The following is a 27,174-nucleotide window of genomic DNA, read 5'->3' on the forward strand; positions in this document are numbered from 1 at the left end:
GTCGCTTGCTCTAATTCATTTGAATATCTATTTCATTTTACAAAATACAATCTTAAGATAACAAATACCTAAAAATATATATATGATTTACAGGCTTGATTAATTCTAATGCAATGTCTAGAGACCACACTCACAATTTTAATACCTAACGTGCTAAAATGATCCATTTTAGTGTAACTGACCCTACAGAAAACCATATTATTTTCTGCATGTTAAGTATTTTTTGTTTGTTTGGTTTGGCTTACACATAATTTAGGCTCTAACTGCCCTTTGGAAGACAGAAATTTCAGCTGAGAGATCTTCTTCTAAATAGTCTGATCAGGACTATTTTCTAAAAATGTTGCCATTCATCAGTATCAAGTAATGTTGGCCCTCGAAAGACCTAAAAGGTCAGGAACCATATTTACCCAGCTTTGTTAACAAAAGTGTAGAAGCTAGATAAAAATTAACCCTTTGGATACCACTGGACATGAAATGATTATCCAAAATAGAAATGATCAAATGATATTAGCATGTACATTGCACATACTTCCGTGGTTGCAATTCCATTGAAGATAACAGGATGAATAATATGGTGCTGAGCATATTGTACAAAGGTACTCAAAACTTTTGAGGCATTACAAAAGCAAATGCAATTAAGCCAACCCTTGTAGAATCAAGGGCAGTGAATTAAAATTTCCTTTGCTGTATGCTGTATCATTTTATTTTTTGCTAACACAACCTATATAGACATGCAATTATCATAGCTCTGATTCAGTATGTTTTGTAACAAAGATTGATTTCTGTAGGAAAGCTCATTGAGGAGCAATTATCTAATCTCGTTTTGAAATCCAAGTGTGGTTTATTTGAAATCTTGCAGTCTGAGTGTGCTTCTCAATGTCATTACAATGTCCACCTTAGATGAACAATCGTGTTTCGTTCTTTCTCGATGGGCGGTGCTCAAATAAATATGCTTTTCCCTTTAGATTTTGATTGTCATGTCACAAACATCAGTTCATGTAACATGATGCTATGGCTAAAATTTGAGGGAGAAAAGCTGTGTGGTCAGATCATGCTTGCTCTCAGAATAAATTATGAGCATCCACCTGGTCAAATAGTAGGAAAAGGCACCTTTTTTTGGCCTTAATTTAAAATCGTATTGAACCTCTGATGGACATTTTTTGTTTCCTAGAGAAATACTTACTGGTTGCTGTAGGTGAAGATGCCTCACCTTCAGTGGATGTAGTGATGGGTTTAGTATCTGTCATGGTCAGAGTCACAGGTCTCACCGCACTGTGATGGGGAGAGGGTGCCAAAACTGGAGTAAAATGGCCAGGCACTTTCCCTACTACTTGACCACTGCTGTTAGGCTACAAAACAAAACCAAAACAATGCCTTGTAAAATATACACATTGTGTTTAAAAACAAATCTACCAGTGTCTTGAAGGGTTTTGTAGAATGCCCATCACCACTGTATCTATGTGCCAGGTTAAGTAACTGTTATAAACTAATATATCTATATATAGTATATTTAGTGGACAACACAATAGGCCCCATACATTTAACTCACAGTAACCTTCTGATCAGTTTTATTTCGTTCTTGGTATGATTTTCATAAAAGTATTTTACAATAGTAGTGCTGCTCACATAGTAGGATTAAGCACAGAGCCTGAAGCATTTAACTAAAACACATACTAACACTGCAAAAGCTGCCTTAGCAAGGGCCAGTATTCTGGCTGGCTGGGGAATATACGCAGAACAAGCGCACAGCTGTTTGCTTTCTGCACATGCCTGAAGTCTGACTAATAAAAGCAGGGAAGGCTGCATAAGGGGGCCGAGAAGGAGGTGCTAAAATGTGTAGATGCTGCCATTTGGCCCCAGGCCCACCAGAATATGTCCCTTTCACATAGGATTGAAAAGTGTGAATTCTGTACATTTCAGGAGTATAATGAGCCAAATCAACACTTTACACGGATTGATGTACAGGATGTACAAAAGGTACTCTGAATTTAGACCTATGACACAATCGGGGTCAAATTCTACCTTCAGCACACACATATACCCAACTTTGGCAATGTTCTTTGAGCAATGTGCTCATTTACCCAAGAGCTAAATTTGGCCCTAAATATTCTAAGTGTAAATAATAATAAACCAAAAATGTCAGCTGGTAACATTTAGACTGAAACTGTTGATTTTTTCTGTGAATTTTAAAGAGCTCTTAAAGTACATAACAAATATAATGCATAAATGTCTGGGCAATTTATTATCATAAAGATACTGACAAATCAGAGAGAAATATAGGTTGTTAAAGGATCTGGATGGACTGATTTACAAGGAAAGGTTAAAAGAGGCAAATATGATTAGCTTGGCTAGGCAATAATTATTGGTTGTCATGACAACTACAAATAGGTGCAGGATGTAAACACAGATGATGAGGAGGAATTATTTGGAAGTATAATCTGGGAGGTAATGGAAGGAAATAAAGAAAGAGGAAATGTTAAAAAAAAAAAAAAAGTCAGGAAAAACTTCCTGACAGTATGATCTATTAAACTATGGAACAGTCTCCCAAGGGAGATGCTGGGGGCTTTTTCCTTTTCGACTTTTAAAACTAGAGTGACTAAACAAACACAAGTAAATATTGACTGGACAAATATGTACAAATAGAGACCGATTCTGCATTGACAGGGAAGTTCATTAGTTGATCTAGTAGGTTATTTCTAGCTGTAAATTCTATGGTTCTATGATGAAAAGCAACAGGAAAAATGTTACATTAATGACAAGCGGCTGATCAATTACTCCACTAAATGAAGCAAATTTAAATTCTCTCTTAACCATGACCATATTGTACTTGCATATTGCAAGGCTATGAAAAAAAGGACGATCTGACATATAGTTCTATAAGATCCAGCTACTATAGGATTTATTCTTCTGTTGTGATGTGTGGGCCTTTACTAATGAGAAAATAGACAAATATATACTGCTAATCTCAGGTCTAAAAACAGTTTCAAATTAAGAAGGCAGTAGTTCACAGGGATGAAAGGTTCTTCTGTACTGAAAACACATTGATGGTATTCCATATATTTTCTCTCTATTGTATCAAATTTTCAGCAACTGGATAGGTCTTTTTCCCCCTCATAAATCTGTTCAACCCTTGTGATATGAATTTTAAAGGAAAAAGGGTCACCACATTAATATATACAAGACGATATACACTGAATACATAATGATGTGGTATAAAGATTTAATCACCATCTGATTGGATAGCCAGATTACTTACGAATGGTGAACCCATAAATAAGTTACACAGGTCTTTCCACCAGTACCAATAAAACCTTTATATCACACCACACTATCATACATTCTGCATATGTCATATATTTTACCAACCACCCGACCCCCATTTTAGCAATATTTTAGATAGTTTTATTTTTATAAGTACTATTTAAATATCCCTTGGCCTGTAAAATCAGGTATCTTAATTACCATAAATACAAAAGTACAGGCCTTGGAGATAAAGGAAAACTGTAACAGAATTTCAGAAACCTCTACAAAATACCTAAAATAACTTTTCCATCTATAATGCTTTAAGGTCCTAAATACTGGGATCTCCCAAGAATCACGTACTGCAACCCACTGGAAAGTAGGTATTTAGAAGCTATTTTTAGCTCCAAAAGATAGCAATATATCAGACCTTAAAACAGTTGAGGGCTGAATGGTGTAATTTTGACAGGAAAATCCATATTTGCGGGGAAAAGAAAAAATTATCTGGCTGCTCCTCTCTTTTATTTTTCTTTTTAAAATACAGAGGCTGTCAGAAGCTGTTCCACAGTTTGGATTGTTATAAGTCTTCCTGGTAGAAATGGATTGGTGGTCAGAGTGCAAGTGAAACAATGAAAGGTGTTTGACAAATACAATTTATCCATAGTTGCCACACTGATTCACCACCACATATGTAGTATATATAGAAATAATATATGCCATTGGGCAATGTGTGATATATGTAGCATTTTCATGAGGTATACATGATCATTCATAACCCATAAAACCACAGCCAGGTGGTAAAATAAGCTCGTCCCCACAGACTGAAAATTCTTATAATCACACATTGCTCATTATTATAAATTTTTTTTCTTTTTAAAATTTGGTGAAAGAGGTTAAATACCATACTCAGTAATGTGTGGATTGTACAGATCGCCTGATGGACAGGATTAGTGTGGTTTGAGTTCTTTTTAGTGGCTATTGGATGGAATTAAGGATCTGTGGGGGGCAGAGTTACCTTTTAGGACTTGGTTTCGGTTATGTATTGAAGAATCAAAAAGAAACCACTTCAATTGTCTACTAAAAGTGCTTTACTTTTAGTATATAAAAAAAAAAAGATTCCCAGGAATTTATGGATTAAAACAGCCAGTATCATCATCTTCCAAAGCAGCTCTGCATCCAAAACCAGACTCAACTTAATTAAATGGACACAGCTGGAGTCCAGCACAATGTGCAACAATGTATCACCTTTTACTGTTCCCTAGTGATTCTGGACAACAGGAATGCAACAGCTCACATGGACTCCAGCTTAGTCCTTGTGCAGATGGTCCAAGAAAATGAACCCTTTCTTTGCTGAATTAAAGAATGTGAAAAGCACATATTTAATATTTATTCTCCAATAAGCAATAATTTACCTAGATGACACACACAAAATTAACACAGCACACATCCCTCACCCACCAGCCAATTAAGAGTGAAATCCTGGCCTCGCAGGGCATATCTACACAGCGAGCAGCAGCCCCCTACCCCCCCCCCATGAGTCTTAGAGCCTAGGTTGATAGAGGAGCGGAGCGGGCTTCAGAGCCTGAATGTCAAAGCCTGAATGTCTACTTAGCTATTTTTAGCACCATAGCTCAAGACCCCTGAGCCCAAGTCGACCAGGGCTCTGAGACTCGCCGTCACCGGCAGCAGGTAGACATACCCACTGAAGTCGATTGGACATTTGCTATTGACTTCACTGTAGCTGGCATTTAACCCTAACAATCCTAAGTAACTTTCTATTTTTGTTTATAAATTTCTCAAGTGGCAAATATTGCCGGTAATAGCATCTGTATTGTACATAGATGCTGATGCAGGCCCAATGCAATGCAGGTTGAAGCTCTGTATTGTCCAATGGAGGAAACAAAGCTTCCAAAATTAGGGGAAGATAAAACTGTTTTTTCACGTTTCACTCAGATGGCATTTCCAATATTTAAGACGCTGATAAAATTTCATTTACAAGCAATAATAACTGATTTACATGTCTCTTAATAATGTTATTATTTACAATCACAATATACACCATTGACCCAAGTACTTTTTAATTACATTCATTCCTCGTTCTACTCTCTGATTCCTGTAATCTCCAATACTTGTTTTCTTGGTGCTTCAAAAATGTTCTGCTTTCACATTTTTCTACTTGTTTTTCTTACACTTGCTTTGCTATTAAAGACTGTACATCAGAAAATATGGTTTAAAACTGGCATTGCAAAGATTACTTAGCTAGGGTTTAGTGTGTTATTATTTGGCAATAAAGATAAAAAAAATTGCTACATGATGGCTCAGTACCAACCTGAGTGTTTAACCTCTTCTTTTACTTATTTAAAGTTTGGTCTAATCTTAGCTGCAGGTAAGAACCAGATCATATAGGTTTTATTTATACCATCCTTCTTTAATAAATCTGAAATGTTTCAGGTTTGAATTAAGGACCGCCATCTGATAATTAAGGATCATTGCCTCATGGAAATCTATTTGGGGCAAACAACTTTTTTTAAACTTCATTGTTTTTGCTAGGGGTATTACTACTGAAATATACTACCAGAGTCCAATAGGGAAAAAAGTGAGCATAGTCTCACAAGTTCTGTCTACAACCCAAGAACCCACCCACCTATGATGTCAGAATATGATGCCATTTATTATCTCCCCATTTTTCCTCTCATGCTGTGATCAGCAGTGAAAAAAATTAACAAAGCTGATGGTTAAATGGTCATAATTAGGTTTCAGAGTTAACGTATTAAGATAAACAGGTCTTAGTGCTCTCAGCTCATAGTGCTCTCAAAGCTATTGTTTCAGCCTGAGGGCAGACTCATACTGAAATCATTGCATTACTTTACACCGAGTTCACATTTTTAAGGTTATCTTTGCAATTGCAACACTAGCAACATTTTAAATGAAAGTTTAGCTCCTGGAGCACAAGTTGGCAGCTATCACAGAAAGACATTAGTTTATTAAAGAAGAATGGTATAAATAAAACCTGTATGATCAGAGGCTTACCTGCTTCAAACAGCCTAGTCTAACCTGTGTCTATTACTTCTGGCCACCTTGAGTTTCTATTGCTCTTATCAGGAATATTTGCTTTTCTTTCTCCGGAGGTTGTTATAAATTCTCTGCCATGAGTTTTAAGCCCACTGAGATGGCAGGATACAGAGGCCACTGTATTTAGGGTCTTTTGCACAGATCACAATATACAGTCACTATCTCTATAGCCTGATCAATATTTGGCCACCAAAAAAAAAAAAAAAGCTTGTGCAAACTGTTTTTATTTTGACTCTTTTGGTTCTACCAAAAATGTGGTTAGCAAGATTTTTGGTATCACCATATTGAAAGCCCATTATTACTGTGAACTTATTTATTTGAACTGCATATGACTTGAGCCGAGGACCATTCAAAATATTTGTGCTACATCATTCAATAGATCCACAGGTTTGTTTTGTTTGTTCTTAAAAGACAGGGTCATTTTCAGGTTCCAATATAACCTCTTTTGGAGTAGTAGAAAATTATCACAAAAGAGATTCTAATTAATTAATATTTTACAAGTAAAAATACACCGCACAAAATAAATTGGGATAATGCAACAGAGTTCCTATGACTTGTACTCGATGTCACTGGAGTAAATCACAGCCTACAAAATATAGCAATTGCTAACGGTAAACTCAGATTTGCCAAACCTCAAATATCTGATTACTGGTACTACTTAAATATGTATCTGCCCCTAGTTCCATACCCAAAATCTGAACAGAAACTTAAATTTGTATTTATGAAGGTTATGTCTATATCCCAAAACCTTCTAAAATCAGGATGTACCTGTAACATCCTGATTTTCTGTACAGGAATTTTACCCAGAGATTAATAGTCTGTAATGAATGTCAACCTCCTTTCATACAGAATCTCCTAGAATTTCTCAAATCCAAATTTAATAACATTGAAGACCTCTCTTCTATCTGAGGATGTTATTTTCTCTGCTTTATCTCAGTTTCTGGAAGCAAAAGTGATTGGCCTTTCAATCCCACATTCAGTTTAGAAGATATGGCTATGCCTGTACCTGCCAGTCAGGCATCACATCCTAACAGCAGGTCTAACTCGGGATGAATGTGCAAATTATGCTCACAGATACCAGATACCAAATATCTTTTCAGTCTAAACCCAAGTAAAATTCCTTTCAGAATCATAGAATCATAGAATATCAGGGTTTGAAGGGACCTCAGGAGGTCATCTAGTCCAACCCCCTGCTCAAAGCAGGACCAATCTCCAACTAAATCATCCCAGCCAGGGCTTTGACAAGCCTGACCTTAAAAACTTTTAAGGAAGAAGATTCCACCACCTCCCTAGGTAACGCATTCCAGTGTTTCACCACCCTCCTAGTGAAAAAGTTTTTCCTAATATCCAACCTAAACCTCCCCCACTGCAACTTGAGACCATTACTCCTTGTTCTGTTATCTGCTACCACTGAGAACAGTCTAGATCCATCCTCTTTGGAACCCCCTTTCAGGTAGTTGAAAGTGGCTATCAAATCCCCCCTCATTCTTCTCTTCCGTAGACTAAACAATCCCAGTTCCCTCAGCCTCTCCTTGTAAGTCATGTGTTCCAGTCCCCTAATCATTTTTGCAAAAAGAGAAGGAGTACTTGTGGCACCTTAGAGACTAACCAATTTATCTGAGCATGAGCTTTCGTGAGCTACAGCTCACTTCATCGGATGTGAGCTGTAGCTCACGAAAGCTCATGCTCAAATACATTGGTTAGTCTCTAAGGTGCCACAAGTACTCCTTTTCTTTTTGCAAAGACAGACTAACACGGCTGTTACTCTGAAACTAATCATTTTTATTGCCCTCTGCTGCACTCTTTCCAATTTTTCCACATCCTTCTTGTAGTGTGGGGCCCAAAACTGGACACAGTACTCCAGATGAGGCCTCACCAAAGTCGAATAAAGGGGAACGCTCACGTCCCTCGATCTGCTGGAAATACCCCTACTTATATATCCCAAAATGCCATTGGCCTTCTTGGCAACAAGGGCACACTGTTGAATCATATCCAGCTTCTCATCCACTGTAACCCCTAGGTCCTTTTCTGCAGAACTGCTGCCAAGCCATTCGGTCCCTAGTCGGTAACAGTGAATGGGATTCTTCGGTCCTAAGACTCTGCACTTGTCCTTGTTGAACCTCATCAGATTTCTTTTGGCCCAATCCTCTAATTTGTCTAGGGCCCTCTGTATCCTATCCCTACCCTCCAGCATATCCACCTCTCCTCCTAGTTTAGTGTCATCTGCAAACTTGCTAAGGGTGCAGTCCACACCATCCTCCAAATCATTAATGAAGATATTGAACAAAACCGGCCTGAGGACCGACCCTTGGAGCACTCCACTTGATACCGGCTGCCAACTAGACATGGAGCCACTGATCACTACCCGTTGAGCCCAACAATCTAGCCAGCTTTCTATCCACCTTATAGTCCATTCATCCAGCCCATACTTCTTTAACTTGCTGACAAGAATACTGTGGGAGACAGTGTCAAAAGCTTTGCTAAAATCAAGGAACAACACGTCCACTGCTTTCCCCTCATCCACAGAGCCAGTTATCTCGTCATAGAAGGCAGTTAGATTAGTCAGGCATGACTTGTCCTTGGTGAATCCATGCTGACTGTTCCTGATCACTTTCCTCTCCTCTAAGTGCTTCAGAACTGATTCCTTGAGGACCTGCTCCATGATTTTTCCAGGGACTGAGGTGAGGCTGACTGGCCTGTAGTTCCCAGGATCCTCCTTCTTCCCTTTTTTAAAGATGGGCACTACATTAGCCTTTTTCCAGTCGTCCGGGACCTCCCCCGATCGCCATGAGTTTTCAAAGATAATGGCCAACAGCTCTGCAATCACATCTGCCAACTCCTTTAGCACTCTCGGATGCAGCGCATCCGGCCCCATGGACTTGTGCTCGTCCAGTTTTTCTAAATAGTCCCAAACCACTTCTTTCTTCACAGAGGGCTGGTCACCGCCTCCCCATGCTGTGCTGCTCAGTGCAGCAGTCTGGGAGCTGACCTTGTTCGTGAAGACAGAGGCAAAAAAAGTATTGAGTACATTAGCTTTTTCCACATCCTCTGTCACTACGTTGCCTCCCTCATTCAGTAAGGGGCCCACACTTTCCTTGACTTTCTTCTTGTTGCTAACATACCTGAAGAAACCCTTCTTGTTACTCTTAACATCTCTTGCTAGCTGCAACTCCAAGTGTAATTTGGCCTTCCTGATTTCACTCCCGCATGCCCGAGCAATATTTTTATACTCTTCCCTGGTCATTTGTCCAATCTTCCACTTCTTGTAAGCTTCTTTTTTGTGTTTAAGATCAGCAAGGATTTCACTGTTAAGCCAAGCTGGTCGCCTGCCATATTTACTATTCTTTCTATACATCGGGATGGTTTGTCCCTGTAACCTCAATAAGGAGTCTTTAAAATACAGCCAGCTCTCCTGGACTCCTTTAAAATAATTGTATCCTTGGAATTATAACTGAAGAGAAGTTTGGTAGAAATTTTTTGAAGTAATTAACCAGGGCTAGAAAAAAAATCTTAATTCCATGACCTTCATAGGTATAGGCATTTTGGAAACCACTTTTAGGTATTTTAGAAAGAGACTTTCAGCCTTCCATATACATCATATGACCCAAGCTAATGATTAAGTCTGGAGAACAATATATATCTCATTTTTCACCTGCATTCCAAACAAAAACTCTTCAGCAGAAACACCAGGCTTCTCAGATATGTTGCCTCATTACTGCTTTTACAAGTGTAGTATCTAAATAATTGAACAATCCATGTAATCTCTGTCATAATTGATCCATTATGTTTTGACATACAGCTGGAGTACTAGCCATTCTACAGGGAAACTTATTCTAAGGGAACAACCCCTTTTAATGTTTGGGCACAGACAGTACAGTGATGAACATCAATGCAAAACCCTAGGATATAAAGATTTGCAAGACCGGGTTGAATTCCATTTACTGATAAGCTTCAGACAGATCCAGTTTTGCAAACTGAGGTTTCTCTGCTATGCGATCAAATGGATCCTTTCTTAAAAACTGGATATTGGCCACAGCCATCCAGGAGTTCACAGTTATTTTATAGTCTCTGTTGATGGGCCTGTGCAGGTCTGCTCTGGAATACACACAATGGGTGCTGCCTTCTTCCAAAAATTTTATAAGGGAAAGGAAATAGCTCTTCTGGTTTTCTACGTCCTCTTTTACACATATGGTACAGGCCTCACCTTGTAAAATGTTAGGGATTTTTCAATCAAGGCATACTCATGTTCTGTTCTGTCACTTGTCCTGTTCAACGTATATGTGAGTGCGAATACAGACTAACACGGCTGTTACTCTGAAATATGTGAGATGATATGGCTGCAATGCCATTACCACATGGAAGACACAGCCACAAGTCTCAGTTTCATCAGACTCTGATGGTATGGTGTCTTTGCTTTCCCAGTGCTCTACTGAATATGAGAAAGTGATTATGCTAAAGGACTGCAGAAAAGGATCTTGAAGGTACCATGGGATGGTATCAACTCAAGGGGAAATTACCACTGTTTGTTCGAGAGGTGTACAATTAAGTATGTGTAGGGTCCCCTGGAACCACAGGTTGAATCAGTGCCAATAATGTCTTTTTCCATCTATATCTGCTAATACATGCACGATCAGTTCTCTCAGTTACGGGTCTCACTACACTCATCCAAGACTTTGTGATTATCCTAATGGATTAATGAAATGCATTCTACATTAAGCTAACCTGGAGATCTCGCACACAAGCTTCAGGTGGTGTAACATGAAGCTGCCTGTCTGCTTGCTGGAGTTAGCTTAGAAAACTCATTAAACCAGTTCTTGGCCAACAGCATTGCCTCCCTATTACTTTCTGAGAGCAATTCGGGGGTTGAATTGGATCTATAATGGCTTGAATTCTGTCTGTCTGAGACAGAACCTCTGTCCCTATGCACTGCTGTGACAGCTAAGATCAGCTGGAACACTTGAGCTAACAATGCCCAGATTTAAATGTCACATGGCTAGTTGCAGGTATTCTAGATGAGGCCACCTCAACCCAAAATACACAAAACCCGAGTTCACTGACATTTAGGATATGGGGCGAGTTCAATCTCTATTTAGTTTTTTGCCTTAAAGGCTGTCAGATGTGTGTTTGCATGTATGGGAAAGGAAGTCTCTTTGAAGATATATTTTGCTTTAGTTTAAAATACATCTGTTGGGTTAAATGGCATATGTGCATCCAAGAAACTTACAATTTCGTGCTTTTATAAACTAAACATAAGTAAATGATATAAAAAATACTAACTTAAAATTGCAAATGAAATATTTAAACTGCTTGTCACCAGACTTCAGGGGTGACCTTAGATATGCCAATATTTTACATTTACCTCTCAATTACAATTTAAAATATTACACTATCTTTTTCCTCTTCAGCAATGTCTTGTGCAAGGAAAGTCTGATTCAAATAAATGGCCAAGACGATTCAAAATTCGTAGCTATCACTAAATGAAAGACCATAGCTGCACTAAAGAAACCCACATGAACACACTTTTCTTTTATTGATCTATATTCTATTACAGTTCTCCTTGGAACAAACAGGAAATCCTTTAACTAGCCCAACTGGAGACTAACAAGATCTGAGCCAAACAAGATAACATCCTTGCTGCTAACTTGCTGGCAGTTATATATTGAAAAATCACAAAGCACCCGCCTGGAGTTCCTTAACAATATGTCTATCTTTTATTAAACAAAGAAAGAATATTCCAAGCAATTAATACAGGAAAACAGGCAGCCTTACCAGCTTCCAGAAGCTGCTCTCCTCTAGTAGCTCAGAAGTCACTGTCTTCACACAAAGCCAGAGCCATAAATTATATAAACTCATTTGCAAATCAGCACAAGTATCACCCTTTATTGCTGCCAGGAATTTCTAGCCAATAAGACAACAGCAGCTGACATGGACTCCAGTTTAGTCCAAGTGTAAGTCATTGATTTCAATGGGAACAGGTTCAGATCCTAACTCCTGAAGACAGGAGTTCAGTTACACTCACTCTCCGAGATCTGCAGTGATTACCAGTTTACCAAAAAATAGTTTGAAGTTTTACTACTTGTCAGTAGTGTCCTTCATAATCCGGACCCTAACTATCAGAGTCATTTTCTAGACGTACTCCTATTTAGCTTTGATCTCTCGATCCCTTAGTTCAGCATGGAAGAGAATGAAAGCAGGCTTTTCTCATTCTAGGATTCTCAGCCGTGAAACTTTCTAACAAAAGAGGTCTGCAAGGGTATGTCTACACTGCAATAAACACAAATGGCTGGCCCTGTCATCTGATTCCGGCTCATGGGGCTTGGACTGGGGTGCTATAAAGTTGCAGTGTAAACGTCTGGGCTTGGGCTGGAATCCAGGCTCTGGGACCCTCCCCCTTGTCGGGTCCTAGATCCCACACTCCAGTCCAAGCCCGGATGTACCTCACAGAAGCCAGGATGTTCTTTGGAAGGATTCTCTTTGATTGTTTTCTTTGTTGTCACTTTTCTTTTTTGCATCTGTTAACCCCTATTCTTTACTATTTTTGGTGTTAATTTAGGAATCATTCCCTCTTGCCTATGGGGTAGCTAGCCTGGTTTATTGGGTTGCGCAGAGCATTTTGTTCTGGTTTGTGAACTGTCCAGCACTGTCCCAACTGGATACCAAAGTACATTTTTAATGCTTCATATTGATTTAACCATATGACACTCAGAATTATTAATGCATTTTAAAAAAAATGTGTGAGTGGACACACACATACGAGTTGAGATTTTCAAAGCCATCTAGAGGATAGGAATGCCCACTTTTCATTGAGCTTAATGGGAATTGGGTATTGAAATGTCCACACCCTGAACAAACATAGGCATACTACAGACAGAATAGATACAGGTGGCTTGGTTTGTTTTTTGTAAAGATATGGTGGTGGAAAAATCAATCTTATGATGTCAGTGTCGGCCTTAAATATGGAGGGACTAGCACCGCTTCAGAATAATCATGAATGCACCATATGTGCCCTAAACAAATATAAAAAAGGCTAAAAAATAATCAGTTGCTTAGTAAAAACACATATTTAACTAAAGGTCAAGAAGAACTGGAAATCTTGGGGATGTTTTAAAGTCCCCTGTTGGAGGCAGGGGTGCTTAGTGGAGATTTCATTCTATGTTCAACATATTTATTTATCTACTCTCCAGTCAGAGGAGATGATAAAAAGCACATATGAGTTGAATATTGAGAGAGCCAGGACTCTCTCTTTTGTTTAGGTACCTCAGTTGTTGCATCATTTTTCACTGCAGCTACAGGGACTGTTTGAACTTCCTGACTGTTCATCACACATAATTTGGAGCATTTAACATTATGTCAAGAAAATTGTCCACTGCTTTCCCCTGTGGAAACTTATGGGAGCTCTATATCTTTAAACTAATTGTACTTAAAATATTCCATTGAATAGCATGACTGTCTCACTATAATGGGTGCAGCAGTAATGTAATTAATCTCAAAATTGCTGTGGGGAGTACAAGGCATCTCAGTTGCTTGTCGTAACAATCTAAATTAGTGTATTACTGAAAGATGTTGGGGAGGAACAGTTCATTATAGGTAAATGCTGTCAGGGTATCCATTCTTTCTATTTCTAAAGCTGAAAATAAGACTATCATCATAGTTCTTCTTTTGAAATCCAAATGAACATGTTTTGAGGTGGGAAAGTATAATTAAATGTGATGTGGTATTTCTACAGATGTAGTTTTGCATTTTATAATAATTAAATTTGTTTGAATAAAAATTCATGTTTTATTTAGAAAAGAAAAACTGGTTTGGCTCAAAGCATGCCATTGTATCAGAAAAATTCTCTTTTGTCACTGAAACTTCCCAGATGGCTGCTTCTTTTCATAAGAAAAAAATATTCTTGCTATTTTACAGTTTTACAGGGGAGAGATCCTGAAGTTGTGAACAAGTGAAAGGTGGGTTGGGCATGCAAATTCTCTAGTGTACCATACATCTGCGATGGAAGTTTTGAAGAATAAATGTAAGTGTGATACACCTAATAATAATTAATAATAAGAAATTTCAAAGAACCATTGGAGTAGAAGATTGGAATACGATATTCAGTGTTGTTTAACCCATTCCCCATAGAAACTAAATCAAACAGCAGATGAAATGAAAAACATTCCCCTAATCTAAAGGTTTTGAAAGGTGACAAAAGAAGTAAATTAAAGGCAATTTGACCTGTTATTCTCTAGCATGCAACAAGACAAGAATGGGAAATGTTTTCAGTTTGCTGCTAGTCTGAAAACATCAGCAAAGTAAAACTTCTCCTTCAAATTAACAGATTAACTTTATATCTGTAGATATTAGAAAGGGAGTTGATTCTTCTCGCAAAAGAGTTGATATAACTCCTTCTGCTCAATAAATACTCTTCACAACATTAAAACCACAAGAGAGCACATTCATAAAGTGGTAGGAAGAGAGTGAGATACTTCAGTTAGAAGCTGCATTTTTACCTTGATAATCTGAAGCAAAACATGGAACAACCTAGAGGGATTATCACCTAATCTGCCCTTTTAACATATGTAAGAAATTGAAATGTAAGTAAAACAAGCACTGAATAATTAAAGAAATACATAACACTAAGGGCTTGATTTTAATTTGCATAATTTTTCCCTTAATAGTGTCTAATTAAGACATCAGTTTGAAAAAAAATCTAATAGAACTCTAAGATTTTCCACACTGAATTAACGTTTAGGACTTTTAATGGATGTCTTAATTAGACTTTGTTATTCATGGAAATTTTACACAAATTAAAATCAAGTCCTGTGTGCACTGTTCCCAGTTGAGTTTCAGCAAAATGCTATATGGAACTGAGAGACTTTTAATCCATGCACTGACAACACTTTGTAGTCTGAAGCTGACATACTCCAATTCCACTGTTTGATTTAATTAGCATTAATATTATAAGCAATAAAAACAAATCACACTGTTTTCACTTTTCCTTCCACAGTAAGTTGCAAATTTATACATCAACATATTTTTTTAAATGTGAAAAAAATCTGCAGTTGGGTCCAACTGTTAGCCAATGGGGCCCAATAACCAGAATGACTTTTTGAACAGCCCAAGGGAGCCATATCTGTTATTCAATATACAAACTTTGATTCAGTCCGAAGTTCTACCACTGCAGTGCCTGAAATGCATGCTGAAAGACCTTTCTTCCATCAGTTGTGCTAAACATGTTTATCAGAACAATTTCTTCATGTTCATCTCAGTTGATAAAGTCAGTCTTTTAAGAATTTTGATGGGGGGATGCTTTGAGTGAATACACTGTCATTTCAGCAATTTTGTGACAAACTATGCTCCTGAATGTCTCTCAAAACATATTATAATGTGACCTAGAACACGGGTCTTCATAGGAGCATTTTAGACAAGGCAGCAAAATCAGAAACCAGACCGATTACATTTCACTGACATTGGAAATATTCCAAGTATTGACGGATCAGGGCTCAATTGCAGTTTGTCTTATAGCAGAGATCACATGTTAATACTATGTGCTGATTCTATTGTGAAAAACAAAGTCCTTTACAAATTATTCCTCTAATGAAAACCACATTAACTTTGCATGAGAGAAACATGTTTGATTCAATATAGCTGCCAAAAAGCACAACTGCTTTTGCATGCTCCTTACAAAGGGAAAAAACTAAAAACGCTGGTTCTATGTGACACTCATTACGGAAGTGTTTTCACATCTGTGCAATGAATTGTTAAATATCTATGAAACCTTGGAAGTATATCCCTGACAGAGTTTATCTTAATAGTTTGTCTATAAATATACTTGTATGTTCTGTTTGTGTGCCTGGTGTTTACATTAACACATTCCTCGTTCCTCCCTGAAGCAAGCAATTCATCTGTGTTTTACCACCTAAATCAGAGGTGTGAATTACTGTGATTTTTCTCCTAGTGTCACACTCCTTTGAGCTATCTACCTATCCTGCAGCCCTGCTGCACACAGAACTCCCACAGAAGAGTTCTGTGTGCAAGAGGATTGTGGGATTAGGCTTTATTCTGTTTGTGCTACTGGATCATTCAGCACAAATGTTCCACAAAGTAACAGTGAGTGGGTATAACTAATCTTCTCCAACAAACAACCCTCATCATCCAACCATGTTTAACTGAAAAACTTGCTGAATCGCTTATGTTCAATGTCCCAGCGTGCTATGGTAACTGGACTAGTGAGATATGTTAAGCGCTAAGCACTCAAGAGGATACACATTCTTCATAGGAATTCTTTCGGATTGTTTATTTTTACAGTACCTGGCTCGTCTGTGGACTGGATGGGTCATAAGAAGGTACATAGTTCTTCAGAGTATCCTGAGGATTCAGATGGGGAGGATATCTGATCGTTGGATGAGAGAAGTAGCTCGATGGGGCAGGAGGGAGAATAGCTTGTGCTGGAAATGGCAATGGCGAAGGGGGGGGTGGAGTTCTGGTTGAGATGACTGGAGAAGATAAAATAAAATGAAAATTATTTAGTATCTTTTCCTGTTTCTTGCATAACTTTTTACCTGTGTATCACAGAGAGAACATAAAGTTAGTTGTGAATTGGCATGATGTATTTCTTATCCACAATATTCTTAAATACAACCTCTCATTCCCTCCCCCTTCCCTGCAGTGCCCTAGGGAATGGATAAGTGCTGTTATTCCAAATCCATAAATGCCACATTTTGTTTAGTTTTTTTCTGGATTACATCATCACTAGATTTAACTTTTCTTTAAAGGCAACAATGATTTCCCAGCAGGAAACATATTTCAGTAATAAAGTCTTCGTCTCAAGAGCCCAGATGAATCAAACAAATACGTAAATAAATAAGTAAAACCCACATTTATTCCACAGCAATCTAACAAAGAAGAACAAAGTCACTGAGTTCTCAGAGACAGACAGTGATTCCTCACTGCATTGTACTGTACCTGTCTCATGTGGGGACGGGAGCAATAATTACTAGGCAATAATGCCATGAATAATTAGCTGACCATTGTGAAAATGCTAATGAATGTTCAACTTCAGGGCCTGGGAAACCATTCCACCCAATGAAAATATCTCTGGCAAACAAAAAAGGATCTATCCTATACATATTTTCTTTGCATTATCTTTCTTCCCAGCCCCCACAAACACACACTTCTCTATCTATAGACTACAAGTAATGTCTAAACTACCAGCAATGTTTTCACAATGAAAGGAATGTACAGAATGTCCCGTTACTGCCGAGGCGTCAAGCCAGAAGTGGAGATTGTTACATTATTACAATATATAAAAATCACATTCCACGCTTTATTACACATCTAGAGGTCACTTATTTTGTGCTTTATTAAAAGAAAAAGACTAACTATGATAGAAATGGGAAAAAAGAGGTGTGCCTCTATTTTAGTTAGGAAGGACGATGCATCTGTCCAAGATATTTTATAAAGTGCTTACCACCTTGGGACTAAAGGTCTCTCTCTCTCTCTCTCTCTGTACAATGAATTCGGATTCTAAGCTGCAGCAGCACCAGTATTTTTACAATTCTCCTCTCCAATCTTTTACTTTTTCATTTTTTAAAATATATTTTATTTTAAACTTTTTGAGCTGGGGATTAATCAAAGCGAACCATATAATAAAAAGGCAGCAGGATGTTGTTGTGAGATGCTTACAAATCCTAAAGCACATCAAAAAGTAGTCTCTTCTGGCTCATGCATCATATGCAGTATTATTAACTAATTTCTGATTGTAGAATCCTTCCACAAATCGGAAAGAGCTGAAATTGACTTCAGATCCCAGAGTGGGTTTGATGGGCTGGATGTTAGAAAAAAATAATGTGTCTTCACTTATAAACTGAATAAATATGAACTTGGGGTCATGGAGATGGGGGGGGAAAAAACCCATGAAAGAGTAACTTTTGAGAGAAGAACTGCATTTTAAATCTATAAAAGCAAAAATATTCAAGTCTGATTTAATACTCCTTACTTTACCCTATTGTGTTTAAGGTTTCAGAGTAACAGCCGTGTTAGTCTGTATTCGCAAAAAGAAAAGGAGTACTTGTGGCACCTTAGAGACTAACCAATTTATTTGAGCATGAGCTTTCATGAGCTACAGCTCACTTCATCGGATGCATACTGTGGAAAGTTTAGAAGATCTTATTATATACACACAAAGCATGAAAAAAATACCTCCTCCCACCCCACTCTCCTGCTGGTAATAGCTTATCTAAAGTGATCATCAAGTTGGGCCATTTCCAGCACAAATCCAGGTTTTCTCACCCTCCACCCCCCCTACACACAAACTCAAGTTTGTGTGTAGGGGGGTGGAGGGTGAGAAAACCTGGATTTGTGCTGGAAATGGCCCAACTTGATGATCACTTTAGATAAGCTGGAGTGAGTTTGTGTGGAGGGGGGTGGAGGGTGAGAAAACCTGGATTTGTGCTGGAAATGGCCCAACTTGATGATCACTTTAGATAAGCTATTACCAGCAGGACAGTGGGGTGGGAGGAGGTATTGTTTCATGATCTCTGTGTGTATATAATATCTGCTGCAGTTTCCACGGTATGCATCCGATGAAGTGAGCTGTAGCTCACGAAAGCTCATGCTCAAATAAATTGGTTAGTCTCTAAGGTGCCACAAGTACTCCTTTTCTTATTGTGTTTAAGGAATATTATATAATACATAATGTCAGACGACCCACCGATGGAAGAACACTACAGTGCCAAAATTTAAACTACGGAGTTAAGAATAGAGGGTCCTACAAAAACTATACTAGAAATGTCCACACTATATACTTGACAAGCCATTACAGCTCAAGGGCCATAGTTTCCCCTTAACCCATGCATGCAACTCCCATTAATGTCAAAGGGAGTTCCACTGTGGATCTACAGAAGTATATGGTGAAAAAAAGTTTTACAGATAGTGGCTCGCTCGCTCTGTCTACCCATCTATCTACCCCAAAAGAGGCATCAGTATCTAATTCATTTTTTAATGTGGGTGTTCAACATTGTTTTCTAATTTTGAGGCTTCCATTATGTACGTCATTGAATAAAATCCTATTAAGGCATGTAAATGTAATATGCTAGTTAGCAAAAAATGGGGGGAGGGCTTATTTTGTCCTGTGAGATTATATGTACTTTCATTCACAGGTTAGTTTTAGCTTCACCACTGCACAGCACTGAACCCTGAGCTGTCTTTAATGAGAATTCCTCCAAGGATACCCCAAACTCAGCAACATACTCAAATCCCTTTTCATTTGTAATATACATGGGAATAGATCCATAACAATGACTTCAATAAATGCATCATTATCAGAGGGTGGGAAAGGAACAGAAACCAGATAAATATGGAGGGTTTTCTTCCTCCTTCATATGCCCTCACCACTGTGTGCAACTCCTGGGATTCCTGGATGGTGATGCTGGGGAAAAGTGCTCAGTCTCGGTGAAGAATCCTGAGGAGATGTAGGGCTAAACAAAGGCTTCTCAGGCTTCTTCATTGTAGGAGAAGACATATCTGCAATGGAAATATAAGAAAACAGGAATGTTAACCCAGAGGCTTCTTATTCCATTGCACGACACGGCATTTTCTAAATCATACACTATTTATGTTTATGCTACTTTTATAAGTCCCTGTTCAGTTATCCTACTCCACTGTGACTGATTTTAAATTATTGGTTTCCAGAATAGGCATCAACAACAGTTCACTGGTCTTTGGCTTGCAGAACAGAAATTGCATTCTCTTCATACCAGACAAGCAAGAAAGTAAAGAAATCCCTGACCTCACCAGTTCCCCAGTATGCATCCGATGAAGTGAGCTGTAGCTCACAAAAGCTTATGCTCAAATAAACTGGTTAGTCTGTAAGGTGCCACACGTACTCCTTTTCTTTTTTCAATTCTACAGAACACCATATCCACTTAGCTGACGGGAATTTTACTGTAATTTTTACCGGAAATCTGCAATCACATGTAGAGTAATCACAACAAAAATTCCATTTTAAAGTATTTACTATTTTTAACACAGAAATCCATCCCTTCCAAAAGCACAGTGATATTCCTAAAAATGCAGGATACATAAGCGCCAGTATTCAGATTCTCTGTTTTCCAAGTAGGCCCTTACCACCTCTCCCTGCCAGCTTACATCCCAACAAAAATCTCTCTTAACATAGAGAGCACAATGGTCGTGAAAAATGAAGAAATGCTATTATAAATTACAACAACAGTAAACACATTGTATTTTGTCTGAAACCTTAATTAACATTAATTATTGTACTTCAATCTGAAATTAAATCTTTTCCCCATTTATTCATTGCACATATTTGTAGCATATACATCACCACGGTGTATGGATTCAGCTTGAACTCAATGGCACTACTCATTTGCTTAAAGTTAAGCTCATTCATAAATACTGGATTGGGACCATAACGCATCTGCCTTTTCTTTGCTATGCAGACCTTGCTATTTTCATTCATGCCTTTGTCACCTTCAGACTAGACTACTGTATTGTGTTGTATTTGGTGCTACAACTTAAATTTACTTGGATGTTGAAGGCAGGACAGCCCTGTAAAATAGAGTGCCTCACTTTGAGCTTATTCAGACAGTTCTTTATGATCTGGGTTGAGTTTAAGGTGTTGATCTAGAAAACCTTACATATGCTTAGGACCTTTCTACCTGAGAGTCTGATTCCCTCTTCCTGACTTCTACCACAGCTGAGATCTGTGAAGACCACGGAGCTGGACCCACCTTGATATAAAAGAGGGAAGCTGATAGCAGGGTGTTTTCTCTGAGGGCTCCTATTTTAGTAATATGTTTGGGTCCAAAACAGCCTGACTCTGAGGACCTCCAGGGCACAGTGCAAGGCTCATCTTTTTTATGCAAGCTGCTGAAGAAGCAAATTTTGTCCAGGGGAGTATACAGGGAAAGCGTTGACATTGTTTTATTTCTGTGTTGAAGGGTATTCAGTATTATTATACATTATGACAGTTGCTGTAAGTTTTGTTTACACTGATCTCTTATAATTTTATATTATTGTCAAAGGCACCTGAGTGATGACATAGGTGCCTCTGGTCATTTTAGAAATGTAAATAAACAAAGTGCTATTTGAAGGGAAATAACAAACATTTTATTTTTCTACTTTTAATAGCAAATAGCAAGGACAAGAGTAACAAATGGTTAAGGTTTGGATTATATAATTTATCTGATAAACTACATAAACTTTTTTTTAAAATTGCTTTAAGTGTGGTGAATGAGTCTGGAATAGGGATTTTATAATCCTATAATAAAATCTGCATGTTAGTTCATGATTTTAGGATTATTTAATTTTTTGATCAAATGACTGCACTAGCTTCTTCATTTCTTAAGACACTTGTTTCATCTAAGCACAAGGACCTTTGCACTACTGCGGAAGAGGGAAAGCAGTTACATCTTTACAAAAGCCATTGGACAAAATTAACCAAACATCTGGCTTTGGGCTGGGACTCTTCCACTAGACTACCAGTGCAAAAACAGTCCAACATTATTGTCTGAAAAAACAGACAAGTGCACTAATGGCCTATAGCTGCAGCCTTTACTAACACATTGCATCCATCACTGGCTGTCATAAGACATATCAATAACTGAATACTTGATAAGACTCTTTTGGTAACACAATTAGTTTATTATACCATATGTATAATATCATAAAAATATACAAAGGATTGAATTTGATTTTTATTTTGAATATTGCAGCTAAACTTCTATAGGGAGGGAGATGATCAAACACCCACAGAGTAGGAGGTGGGGAGATCTTTCACTTATGTAAAACTGCATTCAACAAACCAACTTTTGAAGGAATGAACTAACTTCTGCTGAGAGATTTTGCAAATGTCTGCAGATCTAATTTCTGTACTACAACTGATATTTAATTTAGTTTGTGGCTGTTACTTCATTAAACAAGCCAAAGCTTTTTTATTATTATTATTTTTAAACCAAAATATTTAAATTGTTTGAAAGAAGAATGTTATATGAAGTGCAATGTAATCAGAGTTTCCATTAACCCCCCAGTGGCATCCCTAATTTGAAAGAAAATGTACAGAAAAGGAAATTGGTGACTATTACAACCCGCATGTTTTGCCTTTAAAACAACTGTAGTTCAATACATACAGAGTAGCATAAATTACAAAGCAGAACTGAATACAACCATAAGACTATTACTACAAGAGATTATTGTCTCTGAATGAAGGTAAAGGCTATTGGCAATCAATACTGTACATCTTTTGCTGCCATATGAACTCTCATCACCCAACCTCTGTACTTTAAAGCAGAAATGCCTACCACACATGATACTACAGTGGAGTGCTTTTAGAAAGATGACACAAACAGCATTCACAACTGTGAAGACCGAATAGCTGAAATACATGTAGCAGCTTCTTTGTTAAAACAATGTACGTAGCATTGTGAAGTAATTCAGATGGACATTCCCCCCTTGTTCTCCTCTTGTATGCACTGACATCATAATGGAGCTTTCATGGTCTATTCACCATGGAATAACAGATGCAGCTTACAGGAGAGCCAGAACAAAAACTGTTTGTATAGGTTATAGAGAGAGACTACTGTGGTCTCCTCCTTGACCAAAAGGACAGGCTTCTAACCCTGGTAAGAGCACATGAGTTTCATTTTCTTCAGAGGTTTACCAGTTTTCGAAAAAAATACATCATTATAGCTTAGGAAGGGCAGTTTTTTATTATCTTTAGTTTTTTCAAATGTTCGCGGCCTTTAAATGCAGCATAATTAGCTAAGGCAATCTTAAGAATTCATGTAATTTTTAACGATAACTCCAACACTTACAAAATAAAAATAACAGATATTGTTTTGCTTTTAAAACATATATGTTAACCAAGAGTTACACTTTTGTTCCTGTAGCTTTAGATATACAGTTAGGTGACCAAGTGATGGAAAGAGAATATAAAACAGGCCTATTTATTTTCTTCCAAATGTTCTTTGACATATGCTCGAAATAAAATTGCTATAGTTTTGAGAATGAAAATATAATATTTTTTCAGTTAGACTTATTTGTACTCTATTGATTCTTTGAAAAATACTTAGCACATAGGAAGAGGAAAAAGTACCAAAATCAGAAATTTAGACCAAGCTATTCTGTTTCTCATAATGTTCTATTGACATGAATCAGAATAACCCATGGCCGTGTCCTGCTTAGAATTTTCTTAAAAACATGTAACATGATTATACTTTTAAGAATTCACATTCTGTTCAAATTATTCTTGTATAATATCCTCATGTTATGGCGGAGATACAGTAGATGCATGCCCAGGCTGAAGCATGTTATAAATTTTAAAGCATCACATGAAAGAGATAAAGGCTTATGCAAATACAAAGAGTTAGATTAACTCATCTCCCAACAAGGTAATTCCATCTACAAAAGAAGGGAGAAGAGTGTTGCTGTGAAGCCCAGCGTATGCAGCCTGCTCTTCGGCAGCTTGCACAAATGGTGCTCCAGATGTATATCTGTTCAAGTCAGCCCAAGGCAACAATTTTGATCAATTCTAATGTGATAAAATGCTGCAGGGAAAGTGTGCAGAAACGTGTTTACGTCAGCCTTTAATTAAACTGTTGTTCACTTCCAAAGAACCTTAGGAAACACTAATGAGACATGAGTTTCAGCAATTTCCTCATCAAAGCAAAGACCCTCTCTTCTCAATCTGAAGCAGCCTGTCATCCAAGTAGCTCCCTGGATAAATGTCACATGGCACACCAATCGGCGAGCCACCTGTTAATAGAACTTTGCTGGAGTCAACTGGTGATCCGGGGCAAGTTCAAACATCCATCTGCCTGCTTTGGACACTTGCTCATTTTTCAGATAACGCACAGCAAGTTGTTAACTTTTCTATAATGCCGGTGGTGCAGAAGTGTGAAGAGATTATTAAGTAGAAATAGAGAATAAATAACATTAAATCTATTTAATCCAATTTATTCTCTATCACTTCTTATTCATAACTTTATATCATAGCTTAATTTAGCTAATCTTTCTTTGCAAGGTACACTCCTGTGGACAGCAACCTGTTAGAAATGTTTAGAACTCAGTTTTAGCATTGCCTTGAGAAATCCAGATAAGAACATCTTCACATTGTTGTTTGTGTACTTTACAGTGAAAGATATTAAATCAATCGCATTATTTTAAAAAATAGCAAAGATGCACCTTCATGCAGCCAGCAGGAGCCAGGGACTTTTGAAAATCTCAAGAGAGTTTAAATTCAGAGGACAGGGGTGCACAGGAGCCAATTACCTAGCTCAGTCTCCAACTCCCAGACATGGAAAGACAGCAAACCTGAAAGGAGTGTGGGGCAGCCCCACCCCGTAATCTTGCCACATAAGCACTTTCACATTTCCCCATCCACATCACCACCACCACCACACACATACACACACGCGCGCGCGCGCGACCCTATCTTCCAGGCACCATTTTACAATCCCTGTAGCCCATTCAAGATTCCTCCCCTGTTGATTACAGGGAAGGGACATTTGCAGGAGATACTCCTAGTGTCAGATTGTGATCTCAGAATACATCCCTTCTACACTCCATTGGACCTGAGTCTCCACTGCTTGCACCTTGAGTCAAGTACACCTCTGCAAAACGGGTATAAAATCTTACCAGATCAGAATGGTTGTGTTTTATATCCACTGTGCACAGCTGAAAATGGCTACAAAATGTGTAAGTCAATGAAGAATCACCCCAATTGCGTTCAGTGGAATTACTTCTGATTTACACCAGCGTAAGAGCGCAGAATCAGGCTCCCAGCTTCTTTATAGGTTGGGTGTAATGACTACAAGCCTGATTTTCAGAAATGCTGAGTTCCTACTGACATCAATTGGAGTTGAAGGAGCTCAGAAATTCATCTCACCAGCACAAAAGTTCACTTCAAACATAAAAGATTAAAGTGGCTTCTTTCTCGCTACTTTTTTTTTAAGTCAAACAACTCCAAATAACTTGATGCATTGCTGGGATAGGTGTAGCAACTTTCAGTGTCAGCCAAACATAGGATCTTTCAAGGGGATTTTGGAGGTCTACAGATCAAGTTAAGATAGACAAATTTTGTACAACGGTTGTGGACTGCTTGTGTTTGAGAAGCAGCCTGGCTGGAAGTTTGAACAGAGCTACTCTGCCGAAATTTTAAAAATTGGTGCCAGATCTAATTTTGCTTCTCTGTCAATCTTAGCATAGATAGAAACTGTGTGCACATTTATAACTAAATGTAGACGAGAATAACTTAATATGCACACACTTATTACTCTTCCATCAGAGAATTAACCCACTTTCTCAGTCCAAATGCTTCTCATTAAATTAGAAGCAAGGGCCTTGGCTGAAATGGGCTTCTGGGTCAAGCCCAATGTTCTTACATCATCTCCCTCTCTTTGGTAACTGAATACATTTCACCCTGTAGAAATGTTTTCTAAACAATTTCATTTAAAAAAAATAGTATCTGTAGGGTGAAATGTATTCAAATACCAAAAAGTAGAGGATAAAGTAAAAACATTGGGTTTGATCTAAAGCCCATTGCAGCCAATGGGAATCTTTTAGATAGGAGACACAAATTATTCCTCCATTTCCCACTCATGTGCAAAGTCCTATAGTTCTGAATCTCATTATCAATCCGTTGTGCTTTCCAGTCTCCATATTTTGTTCTTACAATATTTGTATGTATAAGCGATTGTCAAATAAACCAGGTTTTTAGCTTCTGCACCATATATCCCTGTTATGCCTGCCTTGCCTGGAAGATCTGCTCTTGTAAGGAGGTACAGTATATCAACATTTTACAAAAATCCTACTCTGACGGGCAGTATATTTTGAGGCCTATCAGCCTTGACAATGTCTCCATTAATCAAAAAGCAGGGGGAAAGTAAAAATAAATTATTTTATTTGAGTGAGGCAAGCATGAAGGAAGGACTGCAGGAATGTGATATTTTACAGAGAATTTCAGTGCTGCTGTACACAGGGCTTACTCCAGTGCTCATATACACAGTATGTTTAAAGCTGTATCTATAATCCCTCATATTGCCCCAATACATCAAACTAGCACAAAATGCCATGGTATGAACAAGTATAGATGGATTTTTACTGTTATGGGTGGTCAATCACAAAGAAAAAAATGACCTAAATATCCTCTGATTTCAGCACAGTTTAATCTAATTTTTACTTGTAAAGCAATGCAGTATAGTTCCTGACATTCTGCTTAAATATGCACATTAACATTTGAAATGTATAATTTATTTTATTAACAACTATGTGTTAGTGCACACAGAGATTTGGATAAGCACCTTTTTAATTATTTAATTATTATTTAAATCTATTTTTTTTAATTTGGTTGAATTAAGACCAATGTTGTTTATTGTACAGGAAGAGGAAGACAAGGAAAACATTGCTCTCATTTTAAGTGTCGAGGAATAATATGAATAAAATCATATCTGTACATATATATTTTTAAAAATCCTTAAGAATATGACAGGACATACGGACTTAATCCCATAGCAGTTGTTTGATGGTGTCATGTGGCTTGTAAGTAATTAACTGCCATACTGAAAAAAGGATCTTTTTGTTTACATTTACATTTATTCCCCATGAAGATTACTTTGAAAGCATGGCAAGCTATGCGGCAAGAACAGTGTGTGATAATTCTGTATCTATTTCCTACAAATCTCCCTTCCTGAAGACTAGCACTCTGTTTTATCATCAGAAAGCAATAGCAAACTTAATGTTAATGGGATGGAATTACTTACTGTCACATTATAATTTAATTTATGATTTTGACTCATGAACAAGGCTGTGTCAGGTGGGGAACAAAGTCATTGTTCTAAATACAGTATATTTTACGATTATATCATT

The 27,174-nt window shown here is 37.7% G+C and overlaps 1 protein-coding gene across 7 annotated transcripts in view; it reads right to left on the minus strand.

Moving 5' to 3' along the window:
- NFIB (nuclear factor I B) overlaps positions 1-27,174 on the minus strand; it is a 227,361-nt gene that overhangs the window by 32,853 nt on the left and 167,334 nt on the right. For 5 of the 7 annotated variants that reach the window (XR_012159114.1, XM_073345413.1, XM_073345412.1 and 2 more), the window contains exons 7-9: positions 19,684-19,815; positions 16,603-16,787; positions 1,184-1,349 (exon numbers count right to left, since the gene is read on the minus strand). Coding sequence is in view for 6 of the 7 variants with exons in the window: in XM_073345413.1 (XP_073201514.1) it covers positions 1,184-1,349; positions 16,603-16,787; positions 19,684-19,815 (483 nt within the window). In the remaining variant the exon portion in view is untranslated. The remainder of the gene's footprint in view (positions 1-1,183; positions 1,350-16,602; positions 16,788-19,683; positions 19,816-27,174) is intronic. The other 2 variants (XM_073345414.1, XM_073345418.1) reach the window with 2 other exon arrangements.

Source organism: Lepidochelys kempii, chromosome 5 (genome assembly GCF_965140265.1).
Source record: "Lepidochelys kempii isolate rLepKem1 chromosome 5, rLepKem1.hap2, whole genome shotgun sequence".
NCBI lineage: Eukaryota > Metazoa > Chordata > Testudines > Cheloniidae > Lepidochelys > Lepidochelys kempii.